Source organism: Hetaerina americana, unplaced genomic scaffold (assembly GCF_022747635.1).
Source record: "Hetaerina americana unplaced genomic scaffold, ioHetAmer1.1.p SCAF_6, whole genome shotgun sequence".
Lineage (NCBI taxonomy): Eukaryota > Metazoa > Arthropoda > Insecta > Odonata > Calopterygidae > Hetaerina > Hetaerina americana.
In genome coordinates this window covers 28,501,665-28,518,471 of record NW_027287205.1, presented here as the reverse complement: position 1 = coordinate 28,518,471, position 16,807 = coordinate 28,501,665, and the positions used below count along the sequence as shown (strand labels likewise).

Sequence of the window (16,807 nt, the reverse complement as noted above, 5' to 3'; positions counted from 1 at the left end):
TAATGGTCAGTTGCTACGGCAACCACCGCAGTCCCGACCCGACGATCAAAAGGAGGCTAATTAAATTACCGGTTTGATGGCTTCCAACTAATGTGGACATAACTAGGAGCAACGGGAATATTGCCAGAGAACTTTTATGCGGAAAATGGTATTTCGAGCATCAAAAGACCTCATAATTATTATGGGGACGAGCCATTAGCGCTGCGAGTGATAAGCACAAAAAACAATGATTTTAAATCAATTTCTAGGAAGCGTCACAGCCGTTCAAAGAAACGAAATACGATATTTCATGCTAAGTGAGTGTGATGTTTGACAATATGATCGTTCGACCGCAGGCTTGCCAACTAGATTCGACCCGGTTTTAATTTGGGTAAATAATTGTCTACCACACCAATGGTGAAGGAAAGTGAAGCCGCACCCGTGATAGTAAAAAGGACCGGATTTCGATAAGCTGGTACTGGTTCTGACTGAGTTCACTGAGTTCTGAAGAACTTATGGACTGCTGTACCAATACAAAGCTCGGAAATAATGGCGGATCACTTGAGCGCTGAATGGCGAATAACGGGAAAGAAGATCCAATTCCGAAATACGTGTACTAAGTACTTTTTGCAAGGTTTCCACTCGTTAATTTTCAAAGGCAAACAATGAAAATACTGATGACAAAATTAATGACGATGAAACATTCGTCGAGAAAAAACTATCAGTGTAGCTTCATTTCTTTTTAATACATAATTTTCAGTAAAGGAAGTGATGTGCATAAAAATATCAACGTTTGCCTGCATAGGGTTCAAGAAACGACCTGGTCTCAGGCCGCGCAGAGATGAGAAATTCTCTCATCGATCTCATATTGAGGCACTCCTTCCCCAATTTCCCTTTCTACAAATTGCTTTCCGTGCTACCACAAAAAAAAACGAAAAAAAAACTTTCCGTAATCCACGTAAAAACGGCACGAGAAAACTATTTACGACAGGGGCGGAAAACATTTTTGGTAGTTCTTAACCTCAGGATAACTTCAAGCCAATCTTAATTCAGACCAAATGTCTAGGCTGTCTTTCGTCGTGTCCGGTACCACCTACAACGACAAAACGCGATAACCGTGCTAATTCCGTATTCAAGCCATTTGGCGTTAATTCCTTACGTAAACCGACCTTAATAACGGTTAATACATGTACAGAACTCCTCCAACTGCCATTTGAAACTAGGGCTTGAAAAAACTAGTGGACATAGGGATACCAGCTTTCTAACTAGATACCTCGCGGGACAAAAACGAAAGAAATGACGGAGGGGTCGCGGATTAACGCGGTGGCTAGAGTTACTGGCTTCCCATGTCAACGGTCCGGGTTCAAGAAATAGCGGTAGCGGATACTTCGGAGATGTATTCCTACCACTACTCAGGTGACGTGACTATATACCTGACACGAACATGATGTGATGCATCCCCATCACGCACGAGGTAGAAGAAACTACGGCATGGCGTATCAGAGATCACGTGTGCGAGGGGAGGGGTTCATGAATCTTCTACTGACATTCACTAAATTTTGGTCCAAAGTTAATTTCTACCGACGCTAGGGCACGATGTTATTACGATTTCAGTATTGTGCGAGAGTATAACAGGTTTATCAATCAGTCTGTGACCGTGTCTACCACTCTTTAATCCCGTCGGTCGAATATACCCTTGCAATTTAATTCTAAAACAGCGCTTCCCTGAGGACAATTTCAATGTTATTGAGCGACTAGTGGGACGAGACGTCTGACATCACTGAGTGAATCTCAGATGCAGAGGAACCTTTACACGAAAACTGAAGTCGAAGAGGGCAGAAGCGATGCGTACAGGGGATTGAAGGGGGAGGGGACCGCAGAACTGTTAGAGGGTTGGGGAATTCGGAGCGAACGGAAGGGGACAGAGAGGGGCGTGAATATGGAGGAGAAGCGGGGTAGAGCGGGTTGCGCTGGACGGGGGACCACGCCCATGAATCTCAGCACCTGACGACACAGAAACATCAACGACGCGGCCGAGTGGTAACCAACGGATCAAGGTAGTTTAAGAGTAGTCGCCGGTCTATCATTCCCCCCCTCCCTAAAACACATGATCGCAGTCAAACACGGGCAAACGATCCAATTATAACACAACAGGCAGGTCGAGGGAGGAGCGTCGAAGGGATATTACAGATGTCACTGGGAAAAATAGGGAAGAACTCGAAATAAGGACGTGAATTGCGATAAACATCAATTATATTATCAGATAAATATTTCATATATAAAATAGGGATAACAGTATGGACCTTGTAAAAATGCATCTAAAATACATTAAAAAATGCGTGTACACGCCCGCATCGACGGCCGCCCTATTGCAAGAAAACCAACGGAGGTTACGCCATTAAAAATATGCTATCTGATTCATATAACGCGATTCCAATTGTAAGCCTATTCATTTTCATTTTTTGCTGTCTCTCTACACTTTTCTCGAAAATCAGCAATCCCTCGAAAACACTTGACCATTTTCTCTACTGGAAACGAATATGTCCAGCAAGCCGCCTTTAGTAACGCATTCCGTTATACAAAAATAAGTGTATATGAAACCGTTCACTAGACAACTAATTCACAGTACAATGCCATTACCTACGTGGAATTCAAATCAGCGGATGGCTCCGTTACTGTCGCGGCACCTACCGCAGTTCTTTGAAAATAAGCCGCCTACTGTTTATCCATTCATAAGTCCGCCAAGGCGGAAACAACACGTTAATTCTCATAACTGGATTCGAATTCAACGCCTTTTAATCAGCCAACAAGGTCACTGTTGATTGCTTTCGCATAAGCAATCACCAACGTAATCAATTATTCCCGATTTAAAAATTATTCGAGCACAATACGTACGACAGGCAGAAAACTCACCAGAGTACATCACCCGAATTTCAACTCTCTAAAATAAAATATGAGCGCCCAAGAATTGTTTTGGGAAAATTTCACGAAATTCATCAAAAAAATCGGACGCTAGTTCTCCTATCTGCTTGTAACGACTTTCGTTGCCATGGGCGACAGCCAACCCAGCGTGTCACTGCCAGCGCGCGGGCCCAAGGCGACACATTGCTTACACAACCATGAAATAGCATTGATGCCGCCGTTGCATAACAGAGTTATTGGATTCCTTTCACCAAACGTCGTATAACAGACGAGAAACGGTCAAACAGAATGCTCCCGAGCACATTTGTCCATGACGGTCATCAATTTCGCAGTGCACCAAATTCAAAATCTCGGGACGCCAAATTCAAAAGCTAGCACCACCACGAGTGCGTGTCGTGCCCCATCGCTCGACTGAGAAATAATCGACGACTCTCACTATTGAACATTGACTGACGACGGCCGTTGTTCAACCACGAGGATTTCAGTTTCACCTCCTACCTATTTTAGTCTTTGTTGGAACATGTGTAGGCATACTTTCCCAGGAAATTTAAATAACCGTCCCCTAAGTGTGTCCATTTGTGGAGCATACTGAGAGGGAAAGAATGCGAGTAAATCGATCAACATTAATCTACAGCGACAATCGAAGGTCGATTTGGTCATAGCTAGCAAACATGATACATCTACAATCAGTAAAAACTTTCCTTATACGGTTAATGACAGTGTATTTACCCAACCAACTATTCCAATTGCCATTTATCCACAATTTTTTCTTATAATAATGATAATGAATACATTAACCAACCAACAGCTAAGAACCTTCATAAAAAGTCCCTCTGGCCGATAAAAAGACCGACCAGGCTTGTAGTTTTTCTTGTATTCTGGGCTTTCGTACATTATTTTTGAGCACACGGGGCAATAACCTCATGTCGTAGGATAATCTAAAGCGAAATTTCAGGCTGCAATAGAATTCTTACCAGCCATGAATTTACATAATTGCCCAATCATCGCCAATTAGCACGCCGCCGTTTTCTTTTAAACGATAACACGAAGAGATAGCTGTAGGAAGCAAAATTAGAGAATTTCCAAAAGTTCCACTTGAAAATTCAATTGATACAATATTTTTAATGCAGATTCGACCAGACAAAATTACCGATACTCAACCCAACTACAGAATCAATACATTGGTTTAATTACCAATTCAACCTTACATTAAAGGACTAGACACATAACTGATTTGAAAGACGACTACCTGAGGGTTAATTATCGCTATTATTGTATTAGATCTTGTCCAGCGAACGGTTCCTGGATTTTTCATGAAAAAACAACGTCGAATCAAACTTTAGGGCAGAGCGTAAAGGAAATTAGAAAAGAACTTTGAATAACTCACAAACTTTAGTCAAAACCTTGGACAATATCTTATGTTAACTAAGAGCAGGTATCCCTTTCAGCCATGTTAAAAAGAAACTACCAACCCCGTCACACAACGATAGGAGAGAGAAACCTTTATATAAGACAAGGGACAGAACTCCAGGAATGACAGGTTTAAAATGGCATATATCCTACGAACGATAAGGAATCAGAATACCATTAGACGTCACTCAGTAAGGGATAGTTTTTACTGGGCATTCAAGCTTGTAGCCATTATACTACCAAACTCTTGCTGCAGTCAAAACTAATGCAAGGAAACCAGTCCTGCAAGCGTAGAGAAATGAGATAACGAAGTGCATGTAAAGTCATTTGTAAAAACCATTCCCATCGTTAGGGTAAAGTAATTCCTCCCTTAATCCTACTCGATGCTTGGTGATCTTGATTGGGCACGGCCGACGTGGAACCCCTGCCCCACACCATCGGAATGTTGCCGGAGGGCCCTCAGTCACTGTCAGTGATGCGCGCACCACAAGTGGTGTAACAGGTCGTCACAGGTGCCCAACGACGAGGAAACAGCCCCGCACAAGTTTTCCCAAGACAAGAAAAAAATCGGTAGGGTCGGGCAAGGGGAAAACATGCCCAGGGCAACGAGGGCATTGAAGGCAGGCCTTTTAAGTCCAAAGGGGACCCCCTTTTAACCACGCCCTCGGCACACACAACGAGCACACCCGAGGGCAGAAAGCGCTTCCGCTGGGGGCGCATAGCGAAAAGGAAGCCCCTCATCCCAACTCACACGGCTAAGAAGGAAGGTGCCGCTACACGCAGGCCCATCGTTGCAGAGCCTTGTTCGAAGCTCAAAAGCGTCGGACAGGAGAAGAAAAACGTGGGTGATCACGTAGGCAATATTCTTTCTAATACCTGCAGGTGGAAATATCAGGAGGCACGGAATCGTGTGCAATATTGATCAGAAATACACACGTAGAAGATGGTTAGTGTAAATTATCAAACCGCGATTCCCTATTTACACACGCACAACCAAAATTGGTCGGCCGCTTAATTATACCTCGTTTACGACTAAAGGTCTAGTAAAAACATACACAACCGGTTTATGGAAGTAAGTATTGGATGAAGGAAATAGTTATTCCAGTACCTTTATCATGTTTTACCGGCCTTCTTTTCTCATTAGCAAGATGTGCAGTTTTGAATTTCTTTCAAATCAAAAAATATTATCGTAAATAACGCATTTTCATTGACCGCTTTCACTGCACATCCCCACTTCCGCAATATTAAAAACCAGAATATTTCAACATGCGAGCAACAAGAGAAGAAAAGAATACCTCCCCAAGACTACTACTGCGAAGGCCCCGTGCCACTAAGGTAGCAAGTTCATTTATGAGATCTAGTCTGAATAGTCCTCGTCATGATTCTACAATAATAAACCAACAAGCGCGAAGAAATAAATTAATCATGTTGAAGAGTTGGTGCTGAGCCACGTGACAACAAAGGCCCTGTCCGTCCACAAAGCTTTTTGATGACGACCCTAACTGGGATCACAAGTCGCGAGATCCACCCGCACATCCATTGAGGGCGAAGTTAAGTCCTGGGCAGACACGCGCGACTTCCCGAGCATGGCCGTGGGGAGATAGGGTAGGAAAGGGCTTTAAAGGCAAAAGCCGAAGAAAAATGGGACGCCCTTTCTTCGGTCACGTGAGAGTCGATTAAAAGACCGTTGATAAAAAACGTGGAGGGCTAGCAGATGCCGTGAAAGACCCAAGGAGAGCAACAGCCTATCCGCCTGGGCAGACGACGCGCGGCGGGGCGACGGATGGCCGACCAGGCCTGCCAACACGACGGCCCCCTCTCGATGGTCTCGCTACTCATTCCCGCGAGGCCTCAACTTCCCTTTCTAAGAAGAAAAAAGAAGCCCGTGGAAACTCGATAGGAAACTCCCATGGCCAAATAACCACTCCGTCCCCGCCGCATCGCCAATAAGGCGATCGTAACACGTAAGGCATGGAATTTTTCCACACCATAAGATTTACCAAAGAAAAACTTATCGGTCAGAGGACATTATTTTGCAAAACCTCACCTCCTCCAGTTAATCCGAAATAAAACATTATGAGAATATTTACTGCTACGAACGAAGGCTGCAGGAAGATAATAGGGAAACCATAAAAGGGTATCCAAAATGTAGGGCGGGCAAGATATTAACTTATATTTCGAAGAGATAAAAACTTTCTGATGAATAATGGGTACAACCGCGCCAGATCTTATTGCCATTGCAGATGCGTCTACGAGGGGGCAACAAATTCGGTTAAAAAACAAGCCACTCGTTGAAACGAAATATTAAAAGGAAACTAATTTCCCCTATATCACTAGCATATAGTGCAGAAGATCAAAATTAAGCTGGAACTTGGATTTACTAAAGGATCCCAGTGGCATTGGAATGTCCTAGGAAATATTCGTACATTTTCAAGTTTGGGCAAAATTTATCGAGTCCCTTATCACCGGCACCCCGGTATGGCATCTGTCAGCGGCTGCCTCAGTGTATCTGGTTTCTTAGTAGAGGGGAGAGGAAGTGGGTGTCTCCTTTCTCGAAGGAGGAAGGAAAACGGGGCCGAAGGGTGGCGATTGAGCCCTCGACAACGCCACAGATTCAAAGAGCCTTAAGGTTGAAAAACCAATACACTTTGCGGATTTACTATAGAAGCAAAAAGATCTCTTGCCTTACTGACTCTGGGACTCGTAAGAAGCAAAAAAAATACAATGGCCCGCTCTGACCCGTGCAGCATTTCGAAAGGAAGGAAATCCTCACGAACTAGAAGAAAGCCCATAGCCACGAGGCTCACAACGACCAGGCCCTGACAAATGCCCCGGGGCCACGCTCACGGGGGTGGACCCACGTGAACTTGTACCCGCGTGGGTCCCAGCTCGCATGTACTCCGTGACGAACCGTCCGTATGGGGGGAGGGGGACGAAACCATTGTGAGCGGGAGGAGGAAGCCAGCTGCTCGTACACGGGAGGTGTCCCACCTTTCTCTTCGCCTCCCCCCCCCTTGCCCGAAGACGGGGCGCAAACACGAGGCGGGGGAGGGAGGGCACGTCTTTTTTCCTTACGAAAAAGAACTCATGAGGAGGATGAAAGCCCCCGCACACACTCCTCAGTAAGCACGCACACACAGCCACTGCTTCGCCGACCAGCCGAGGGCGGCGCTGCCACCGCCTCCAGCATGCTCTCGCCGGCCGAGGCGGCGCCCGATTGGCCAGAAGGGGCGGAGGCCTCTGCTGGTCTGGGGTCTGGAGGATGGAGACAAGTTTTCTACACGACGGAAGCCTGTTGCTATCCCCGTTCCCCTACCCTCTCATCCCGGGGTGGAGGAGGGAGTGACCTCAAACCTCTTCCCGAAAAGCAGCAGATGAGAGTTTACGAGGGTGTGCTGAAACTGTTTCGGATGCCCTCCGGAGGCGTCGGGGAATCGGACCGCCCACCCGCCACGGCTCGGAGATATACCATTTGCCCACCCGGCAGGATAAAGAGGATTGCCCTCCCGGATTAGCATCCCAAGACACGTTGTGGTGGAAAACTTTTGGTCGCCCTAAACTTGGAAAAATTTAACGCCCCCAAGATAGGACGATTCACACCCACACGGCTTTTACGAGGGCACAATACACCATCAAGGTTAAGGAAAGCCTCGAACTTCGGATCCTCGATCAAATTTTCACGCCCTGGATTCCCCCCTCCCTCAAAGGAAAGCAACGTACGCATTACGTACATATAAACCTCAATTACATACACTCAAGTGAGTGCTGCAATATCAATTAAATAAACGCATAAGTCCAAAACTGTCTCAAAAAGTCTAACTATAAGGGAAACAACTTTCACTTCTAATTATGGACTTGATCGTAGGAAATGATTTAAAAAGAACCGAAGCGCACCGTAACACTTTGGCGTAGTAAATAGGCTATTAAAGCAATCCTTTGCAATGATACAAATCAAGAGGACTGAGCCCAACGTTCGCATTTCCATTGCTAACACCTATCTCGGATGGCGCAGCCACACAAGGTTTCAATGCTGCCGAATATTTATGGATAAGGAGTAAAAAATATACCACTATAGAGCAAAATAAGCTGATCAATGTCCACGCGGAAAATAAAGTACTGGCCTGAGAGGGGAAGGTACCAGTGTGTGGAAACCTTATGCCGCAAGAAAAGTATAATAAAATGTCTACAAAACTTTACGAATCCGAACATCTTTTCGCATTCCCAAAATACGTAAGGTGAGAAATAACACGCGAATCTCCCAAATCTTAATCCACCATCCGAATGATTCCGCCCACACGTACTCGTGGCGGTAGGTGATAGCAAACAAGAAGGTCGAGTGGCACAGAAAATGTTGCCGGCTACCTAGCCTCGAGTCGCCCGCAAGCCTCTCCTTCCCACTCTCAGGAGTGAGCAAATGAACTCAACGAGCGGCACACGACGTATTCCTTCCATAAATTATACCACGCTATGATAACTATCTGGAACTAACAACGATTATAATTATTGAAACGTAAAATTGGATGACTGTAATCGTGCCCATTGTTATCTCGGTCCTTAGTTCCATGGGAAGGCTAAAAAGTGTTGTTTTCGGACTAAGTAAATAAATAAATTAGTAAATACACTCATTCCCATAAACAATAATGGTCAGTTTATAATATCCTCGAACTAGAGGAGCAAAAGGTCATTCGTCGCAATCGACACTCCACCCGCCACTAACCAACTTTTTTGGGAGCGCCACCAGTTTTACGCAAAGCAATGGACATTCACGAGGGGGATTAAATTAATATACATAAAAAGTCTGGGCAAAGTGTTTTGAGGCGGGATCGAATCATTGGGGGATAGTTTTAATAAGTTTCAAAAGATTTTTACCACTCTGCGGCTGAGGAAATGAAAGAAACAAAAAAATCCATAAACAGCTGTAATTTCACAGCCGGCAGCTGGCACCAAACTTTCACGCGGGGCCTGCCTCTCGCTACCCCGTGCCCCACCACGCGTAACCACAAGAGCAAGAAGGGGAAAGAGGGAACGATGCGGAGCCACGGCAACGACGATGGTGACTGCGGCACCAAAAAGCACCACATTATAAGTCCATGCGACGCAAAACGTCCAACTTCGGAGCAAAAGAAGACATAAAAACGGCGCACACTGTCTACAATACATAAGAACGAAGGTCACTTTTAGGAGAATGTATTGATACCCTACAAGCCGCCAGCAAGGCGTGTAGCATGGATTGCATACACACCATGGATGAGTTTTTAAAAATGAAAGACGGATCGAGGAATGAAAAATGTACGTTTAGAATGGCTGGGGTCCTACCACCCCCTGCCACACTTCCTTCTGACGGCTAGCGGCGTATTGAGTAGATGTTAGTTGATAGTATATGCATTTGCATGAGTGTAAGTTGAAAAGGTTTTCGCATGAATATGTACGCCTCTGTGGGTGTAGGTTTGCATGAATATGTAAGTCTGCATGAGGTTTCTTTTGCGGGTGGTGACATAACAACCCCCGCCACATGCACCTGCGGAAGTTTACGTGGTATTATGTAGACCACAAAACAGTCTTTCAATTTAAAATCGCAAAAACATTATACGATGCGAAGCTTCCGTTTGCACCCAATTAGAGGGAAGGTGGACGATTGACGATACTTATTACACACTTACGTCTAACGATCATTAAGAACACAACAAAATGTAGAGCTATTCATCTGACCTAAAATACTGCCGATACAAGACCCCGATCAAGTGACAATGAATCCTTGAAAGCGCATAGAATGAAAATAATTTAAATGTTTTCCAAACTCAAAATGGCAAGGTAGCACTGACCAGGATATAATAATATTTAAGTTGATTTTTTGGCGGAAGCATGACTGGATGAACTAATACAAATGCTGGGACCAGAAATTGAGAACAGCGAAAAGGATGGCTGATTACATGTGCAAATAAGTCCACACACTCATATTAAGGAGCATACTTTTATTGACGAATGTATGGAAAACACGGATAATTTTTTATAAGACTCCCAATCGCCTTTATCAGACTCAGCATAAACGTCGCAAAATAGTTCCGAAGCACAAAACGCTACGTATTATAATTATCCATCATAACCATAATATCATAAAACATGACGCATGTATTACAAATGGATAGCTTATTTATCAAATACTCCAATTTTGAAAATGTTCACCAAGTTATTTAATGCTGCGTAGTCAATGTCCATAATATTTCGACATTGATATCGCGCTGAAACAAAAAAAGCTAAAACGAAGACTAACTAAAACGAAAACAATACGCTCAACCTTGCACAGGAGAAAATGTATGTGTTGTCGTGGAAAAACAAGCTACTTTAACTAACTAATTTTAGGCACAAGTAACAAACGGTGGAGCCGAACTACCAAGCGTTCAAGGTTTGAGAATATGCATATGGTGGACGAAAGAGGACTTATCTGGGCGAGCATCAAGCGATTGGGACGAGTAGTCCCCGGAAGAAATGGCATTGACACCACGTGGGGTCGAGCACACTCAAAAAACCCAGCCAACGCGGGAGGCCTTGAACACCAGGCAGGAAGGGGGCGGGGGAGATGGCCGACTCGGAACTCTTGTACGACTGCCCTTACCTCCCCCCTCGTCAGAACTGAGCCGACGAAGAAAACGAAGCTAAAGAGCACGGACCGATTCCATCTACTTCCCGCGGGAGCCAAAGAAACATTGCTGGTTAATTGTCATTGGTGTATGAATATTACGGTTACTGTACTCCTACACGGGTTAAAGGGAAATACGAGGGATTTTAATGTCTCTGTGTCGTAGTGGGCAATAAAATAAATGGCTGGCAAACGGCCAAAATATTCGAGCATTTCAAAGAGCTCCTCTGACTGGTAAGAACATATTATTTATATGCATCTGAAAAATTATAAGCAATCGTATGGGCTTATGCATGAGAATTAATGAATGAGAATGGCAAGTAACATTAAAAACTGTTCTCACGATTCCCAAATTAATCCTCACTAAGTATCACAATAATTAAATGCATACCTTAAACATCACGTACATCTATCTCCCACCAGAAAATAAATTGAACTTCGAAATGTAAAAACTCGGGAGTTTATTCTGTATTTCCCAAATAGACGAAATTAAAAAAAACAATAGACTAATTTACATCATACGCCGTCATAGGTATATGCTTGACAACGGAGTGCGGGAATATAAACAAAGTATGCGTACATATTTTGTTTACATATACGTTTTAGAGGGACTGATTCTAAGAAATTGTATAAATTAAAAACTGCTTGACCACACTTTAGAAAATTGAGATCCTACAGAGATGATACCAAACCTAACACATTATTGACGAAAGACTAAATCAACCTAACTAAAAATCAGGACATATAACAGGAATCCAATCCCTTAATTATCGTTATTTAGTTCAACTCTGATCATTAACCATATGATTATTATGATATACGGCATAATCAGTGATGTTAACTTTCTGTTGGCAATTCCATCTCTTAAGTAAGGGTAAAACCAGCCATCAGAGACCAAAAAAACATCAAAAGTTACATTAATTTATATGAAATCAGATCAAAAATATTCCTGATTAAAACTTAACCCGTTCACACAAACTATTCCATGATTTACATAGACATACAAGGGTGCATTTATACGAGTGTTTATTCATATGCAAATATAAATTTACTCACATGTAAGTGAAAAAAAAGTGTGTCCATCAGAGACTAGTCGCCCAAAATGCCCCGCCACGAGCCCTTGCGGTGGCTCGAGTTGTGATGTGCAAATGTAGCTGAGCTATTACCGTAAGGCAATTCTATGTATGGTCTACAGAGGTTTAATTCGCAAAAATACAAATCATCCCTAGGTCTGAGGATCACTCTAAGGATATTTACATTCTACTTCATGAAGCAAAGCAGCCATCGGATGCCAAGGCTGTATACAAACGTACAATTTCACGAACCATGAGCGACACGAGGGAAGTCAAGTCCGCACGCTAAGTCGGGACAGCCGCTCGTCAGCGGAAACACGACCGCGGTGTAACAAACACTTCACTTCCGTTTTAGTTTTTACTGTCGCATTCCGCCGCTACTAGAAAACACGGCACGCCGCGACGATTTGCTAAGGCCAAACAGCGCGCGACAGGACAAAAATTGAATTCTGGGATGGAAGCATGAAGAAAAGCCACCATTGCCCAGACCCGTAAATGCCTCCCCCGACCCCCCCCCCCCCCCCAAAGAGATCGTTAGGCCTCCGGGATTATTTCGACTTCGTCCCTCGCCGGGCTCGACATGGTGCAGACAGACTCGTCGGGGAGGGATGGGACGTGGGGGAGGCCAAAGGGAAGGAGGGGGAGAGGGGTAAACGCATGGAGGGGAGGCGACGAAAGACGCATAGAGTGGGGCGTGGCTGTACCTCTGCTTTTCGAGCAATGCCTCGGAATCGCCGGGGCCGAGCACGTGCGGGGAGAAGAAGGCGCACTAACCGTTTAACGGACACCCGCCATCCCAGATAGACGGGAAAGGCCGGCCAGTTGCAATAAACCGACGGTCAATCTTCGAATGAACCCATTAGTATCAGAAACACGAAGTGAAACCACCAAGCGACCTATAGCATGGGAGACAAGGCGAATCGTGGGCACATGGTTCGGCATTAAGTTTACCTCAATCCTTCCTTTCACGGCAAGTAAGAAATTGGCGAGGATATTCCACCACTTAATCTGGAACCACGAGAACGAATTTGTGGCAAAATGTAATAAGTTAATACGACAAGTTACCGCAAGCTTTAGAGGCCAGTGCTCAATTAAAGATGACGGTGACGCCAAATTGGATTGTTTTCCCCTGTATCGTCAATTGTTCGACAACTGGAAATAGGCTTTCTCTCAGTGGATGCAACACATGATGCGATCAGTGTAATTCATGTCAGTCAATGAAGAAACTTCACTAGTAATTCCATATTAATCTTAAATATTTTGAAGCGAGGCCATCATTAGCGAAACCATATTCACAAGAAATTACAGGGGGAACAGTGTTATTACATGCTAGGGGAATCTGTATTTTACAAACACAAGTTTTTATTTTTTCCCCCAATAGCAGCATTAAACACTGCAACGGCTATCGTAAGCTCATTGGGAGCTGAAAAAAAATACGAATCAATGCAATGAAAATTTCTCGGACCCTGCCATGGAGAGTCGTTTTTTTCAACTCCAGGAGCGAAGTGCTTCTCTATCCTCTCCCAGCCACTTCTTCATTCAAACGCAGCAAATCAAAAGCGCATTAGAAAAAAAAACAAATACGTCCAATAATTTGATAAACGAGACCCCCCGCCGAACAAATGAAACGGGAAATTACAACCAAAATGCCTCTTTCGCCCGAGTTGAAACAAGAAAAACCATCCTGCCGGCACAGGTGACGGGACCCACGCTATCAATTTTCGGAATGCAAGGGTAGGTTGGGAGGGGGAGGGGAGAAGGAACAGCGCCCTGCGTATAGGCAAGGGGTAGCGGCCGGAGAGAGGGGCGTGGTCGTTAGCGCCCTGATGGGAACAGGGGTGGAGTGAGGGGCACATCACGCAGGGCGCGGCGGTGGGAAGGGAAGGGTTGGTGGCCCCCGAAGACCTGGGGGGGGGATAACTCTGCGACGCTGAGGGAGGTACGGACCCGGGGGCTGCGTCGCAGGCGAGGGAGCCCTGAGGGGGGGGGTGGTTTGAAGGGAGTGAAGCGACGGCGGGGGACTGGGATTGCAGGAGGTAGGTGGGATTTCCAGTGCGTGCGCCCGAAGGAGCAGACGGAGTAACTAACTGTTTCATGGGCTTCTTCCACTCCAATGGACGATTAATTAACTTAACGCTACGGTGACGTACGTTCCTTCACTCCATCCAGAACGGATGATTGCGAAAAATCACGCCATCCAATACCTTTCTACGGCTTTCGACGAGCCGGCACCAAAGGTTATGAGTACCTTGAAAGCGACTGACCATTAGCGCTAAACACTGGAAGAACGTAAGGCCATGCGAAGACTATTTCCTCATTAAGAAATACCACCATGACTATTAACTTAAAAATACTGCCAAGAATAAAAATTAAGAATGTAATTAATTGGTTAATATGACAATTAATTATGTTTAAGTAATTTTGTAACATTGTCAAACTGAAAAGAGCGTAAAATAATAGTCACGCATCTTTTTCAAACGGGTGTTTTCTTGGCAACGGGCAAGTTACCACAAAACCACCCGAAGCACGCATGTGCGAGCATTAGAATCGTAATCAGGACTGAGAAGATGTAATAAAGTGTGGCATACAAAACTCCAAACGACAAAGAAAAAACCAAGCGCCAACAAAGTGCCTGGTCAATACAAGGGCAGACCGAAAAATATGCTTAAAACAGGTAGAAAGGTTCAAAAAACATTTTGCAAACGGGCACTTACACAAATAAATATATAAATATTCCCTAAACCTGCCGCGGAAAAAAGCTAGTAAACTTCAGTATATAACAGTGACGCAATAGTCGTGCAGTGTGAGTGTAGCGCAATTGCAATAGTCTCCTTCACGAGCAGATACGCATTCGAAAGGTTACACGTGCTGATAGGCGAGCGCTAAATCGCAGTTACATAGACATTACTGAAGCACAGCACAGTGCCTCACTCGGTTGACCGGGCCGATATTACGCAAAGGGGCGAAAGCCGCCAGAGCTAACACGGTCACTTCTGCATCTATCCACCCTCAAGCGACAGGCACCCTCCTCCCCAAGAGGCAGCACATCCTTTCACAGAGCCCCTGGCGCATATCAGCGCTAAAACTTCTTCCCCCTCCCCCATCATCGCCAGCAATGTAATATTCTCTTCATCTCCGTACCCGTTCCCGCGCAAATCATTCGCAGTAGCTACCTCCCCGCGCAGGAAGTATGTGGCCGGGAGGCGATTCATCCTTCGCAGACCGAGCCGCTCCCCAAAAACTACCCACCGCAAGGCTAAAAGCGACTAGGGCCGGCTGCCAGATGGGCTCGGCAACCCGAGGACACAGCGAAGTGCGCATATATCAGTCGCATGACCCTCGGAGAGAGAACGGCTCACACACCTACGGATACTAAACAGATTGGCAAGGCCTAAGCTTTCCTAATACCAGTTTCCATCTCAACTCGTCGCGGCGAGGCAGTTTCACTGCAGAAATAAATCGGATTTTCTTGGAAGGCAACTGCCGAATTCTCGGTCCAGCGTACAACCCCCACCTCCGAGGGAGGTCCGGGCTCCGCCCACATGCGTGGCGGGTCACGCCTTGCGACCGCACCGCCTCATAGACCACAGCAGTCAAGGGAAATAAACTTCTCTTTACATCAATTTCTAGTGAAATGATTAATCTCTTACTGGAGGCAATCACACATGAACAATTCAAACAACTATATAACAACAATCGGAGAACAAACATTGCCATCATATTATTGAGAGAGCCCAATTATGTCTAACATCCGCTCAAAGGTACTTTAATTTACGACAGAACAAGGCGCGCAAAAACTAAAAATCACGCGCAACTAAACGGGTTAAACCCTTTTGGGAGTGCTAGGACACTGCATAAAACCTCCGAGAAAATGGTAAGGCGTTTCAAAATTAGGGAAGTAACCGGGGAAAGAAACTGACCTGTATGCGTCCGAAGATGTGCCTTGAGGTGGGAACTTTTTCCATAGACCTTGTCGCATCCCGCATAAACGCACTTATGGCTCTTCCTTATGAGAGATGATCTAGACGAGTGTTGCGACGAAGTCGACGAAGACTTTCTACCGCTTCCGGTGGACTGAGGGGAGGGGACTTCTGATCCACACGTGGTCATGGCATCTTCGGAGTCCGAAGCCTCATCGTCCCCTGGTACATTGGGCACAGGCTCTTGTTTTATGCGGGTCAGGTCTGTGAGGATACGGGCCACCATGTACAAAGAGGAGTCACCGACGGGAGTCGAAGCATCGGCATGGTCAGCTTCAAAGATGGGCGGAGCAGGTGGTGGCTGACGAGGTGATGGTGGCTGGCCTTCGATGTCCTGACCCCCGGCAGGTGCTAAGTAGCCGAGATGGCCGTGGAATCCAGGATAAAACTGTAGGGGTCGGGAGGATAGGTCCAATGGTGAAGAACCAATCCATTTGCGATCATTTGCGTGGGACATTGCTAAGAGGCACTGGGCGGCGAAGTTGATGTCTTGATCCATTGTGACGCTAGTCGCGTTAAAATTCCTTAAAATATCTAATCTGCGCTCTTTGGTCACGAAAAAGTCCAATATATTTTTTCTTCGACTCTGCGACGAAGTGCTTATTGCTAAAATCCTTTCTTGCACTAAGATTTGGTTGCACCGTTTCTTGTAAAATCGCACTTTAATTGAGAGCTATCCTTTAAACCAAAATCCGGGAACTCCTGCCTCTAGGGAAGAGACGGAGGGCAGTTTTGTGTCCGGATACCTCTGTCCGCCGTCACAGCAACTCCGTTACACAACACACACGACCCTCAACGGACAGAGG

General features: G+C 45.3%; 1 protein-coding gene across 1 annotated transcript in view; it reads right to left on the bottom strand.

The window, feature by feature from the left end:
* LOC139695370 (Krueppel-like factor 9) overlaps nucleotides 1-16,807 on the bottom strand; it is a 246,244-nt gene extending 229,437 nt beyond the window's left edge. The window contains exon 1 of the mRNA XM_071594094.1: nucleotides 15,942-16,807. Within this exon, the coding sequence (XP_071450195.1) occupies nucleotides 15,942-16,500 (559 nt within the window). The 5' untranslated portion in view covers nucleotides 16,501-16,807. The remainder of the gene's footprint in view (nucleotides 1-15,941) is intronic.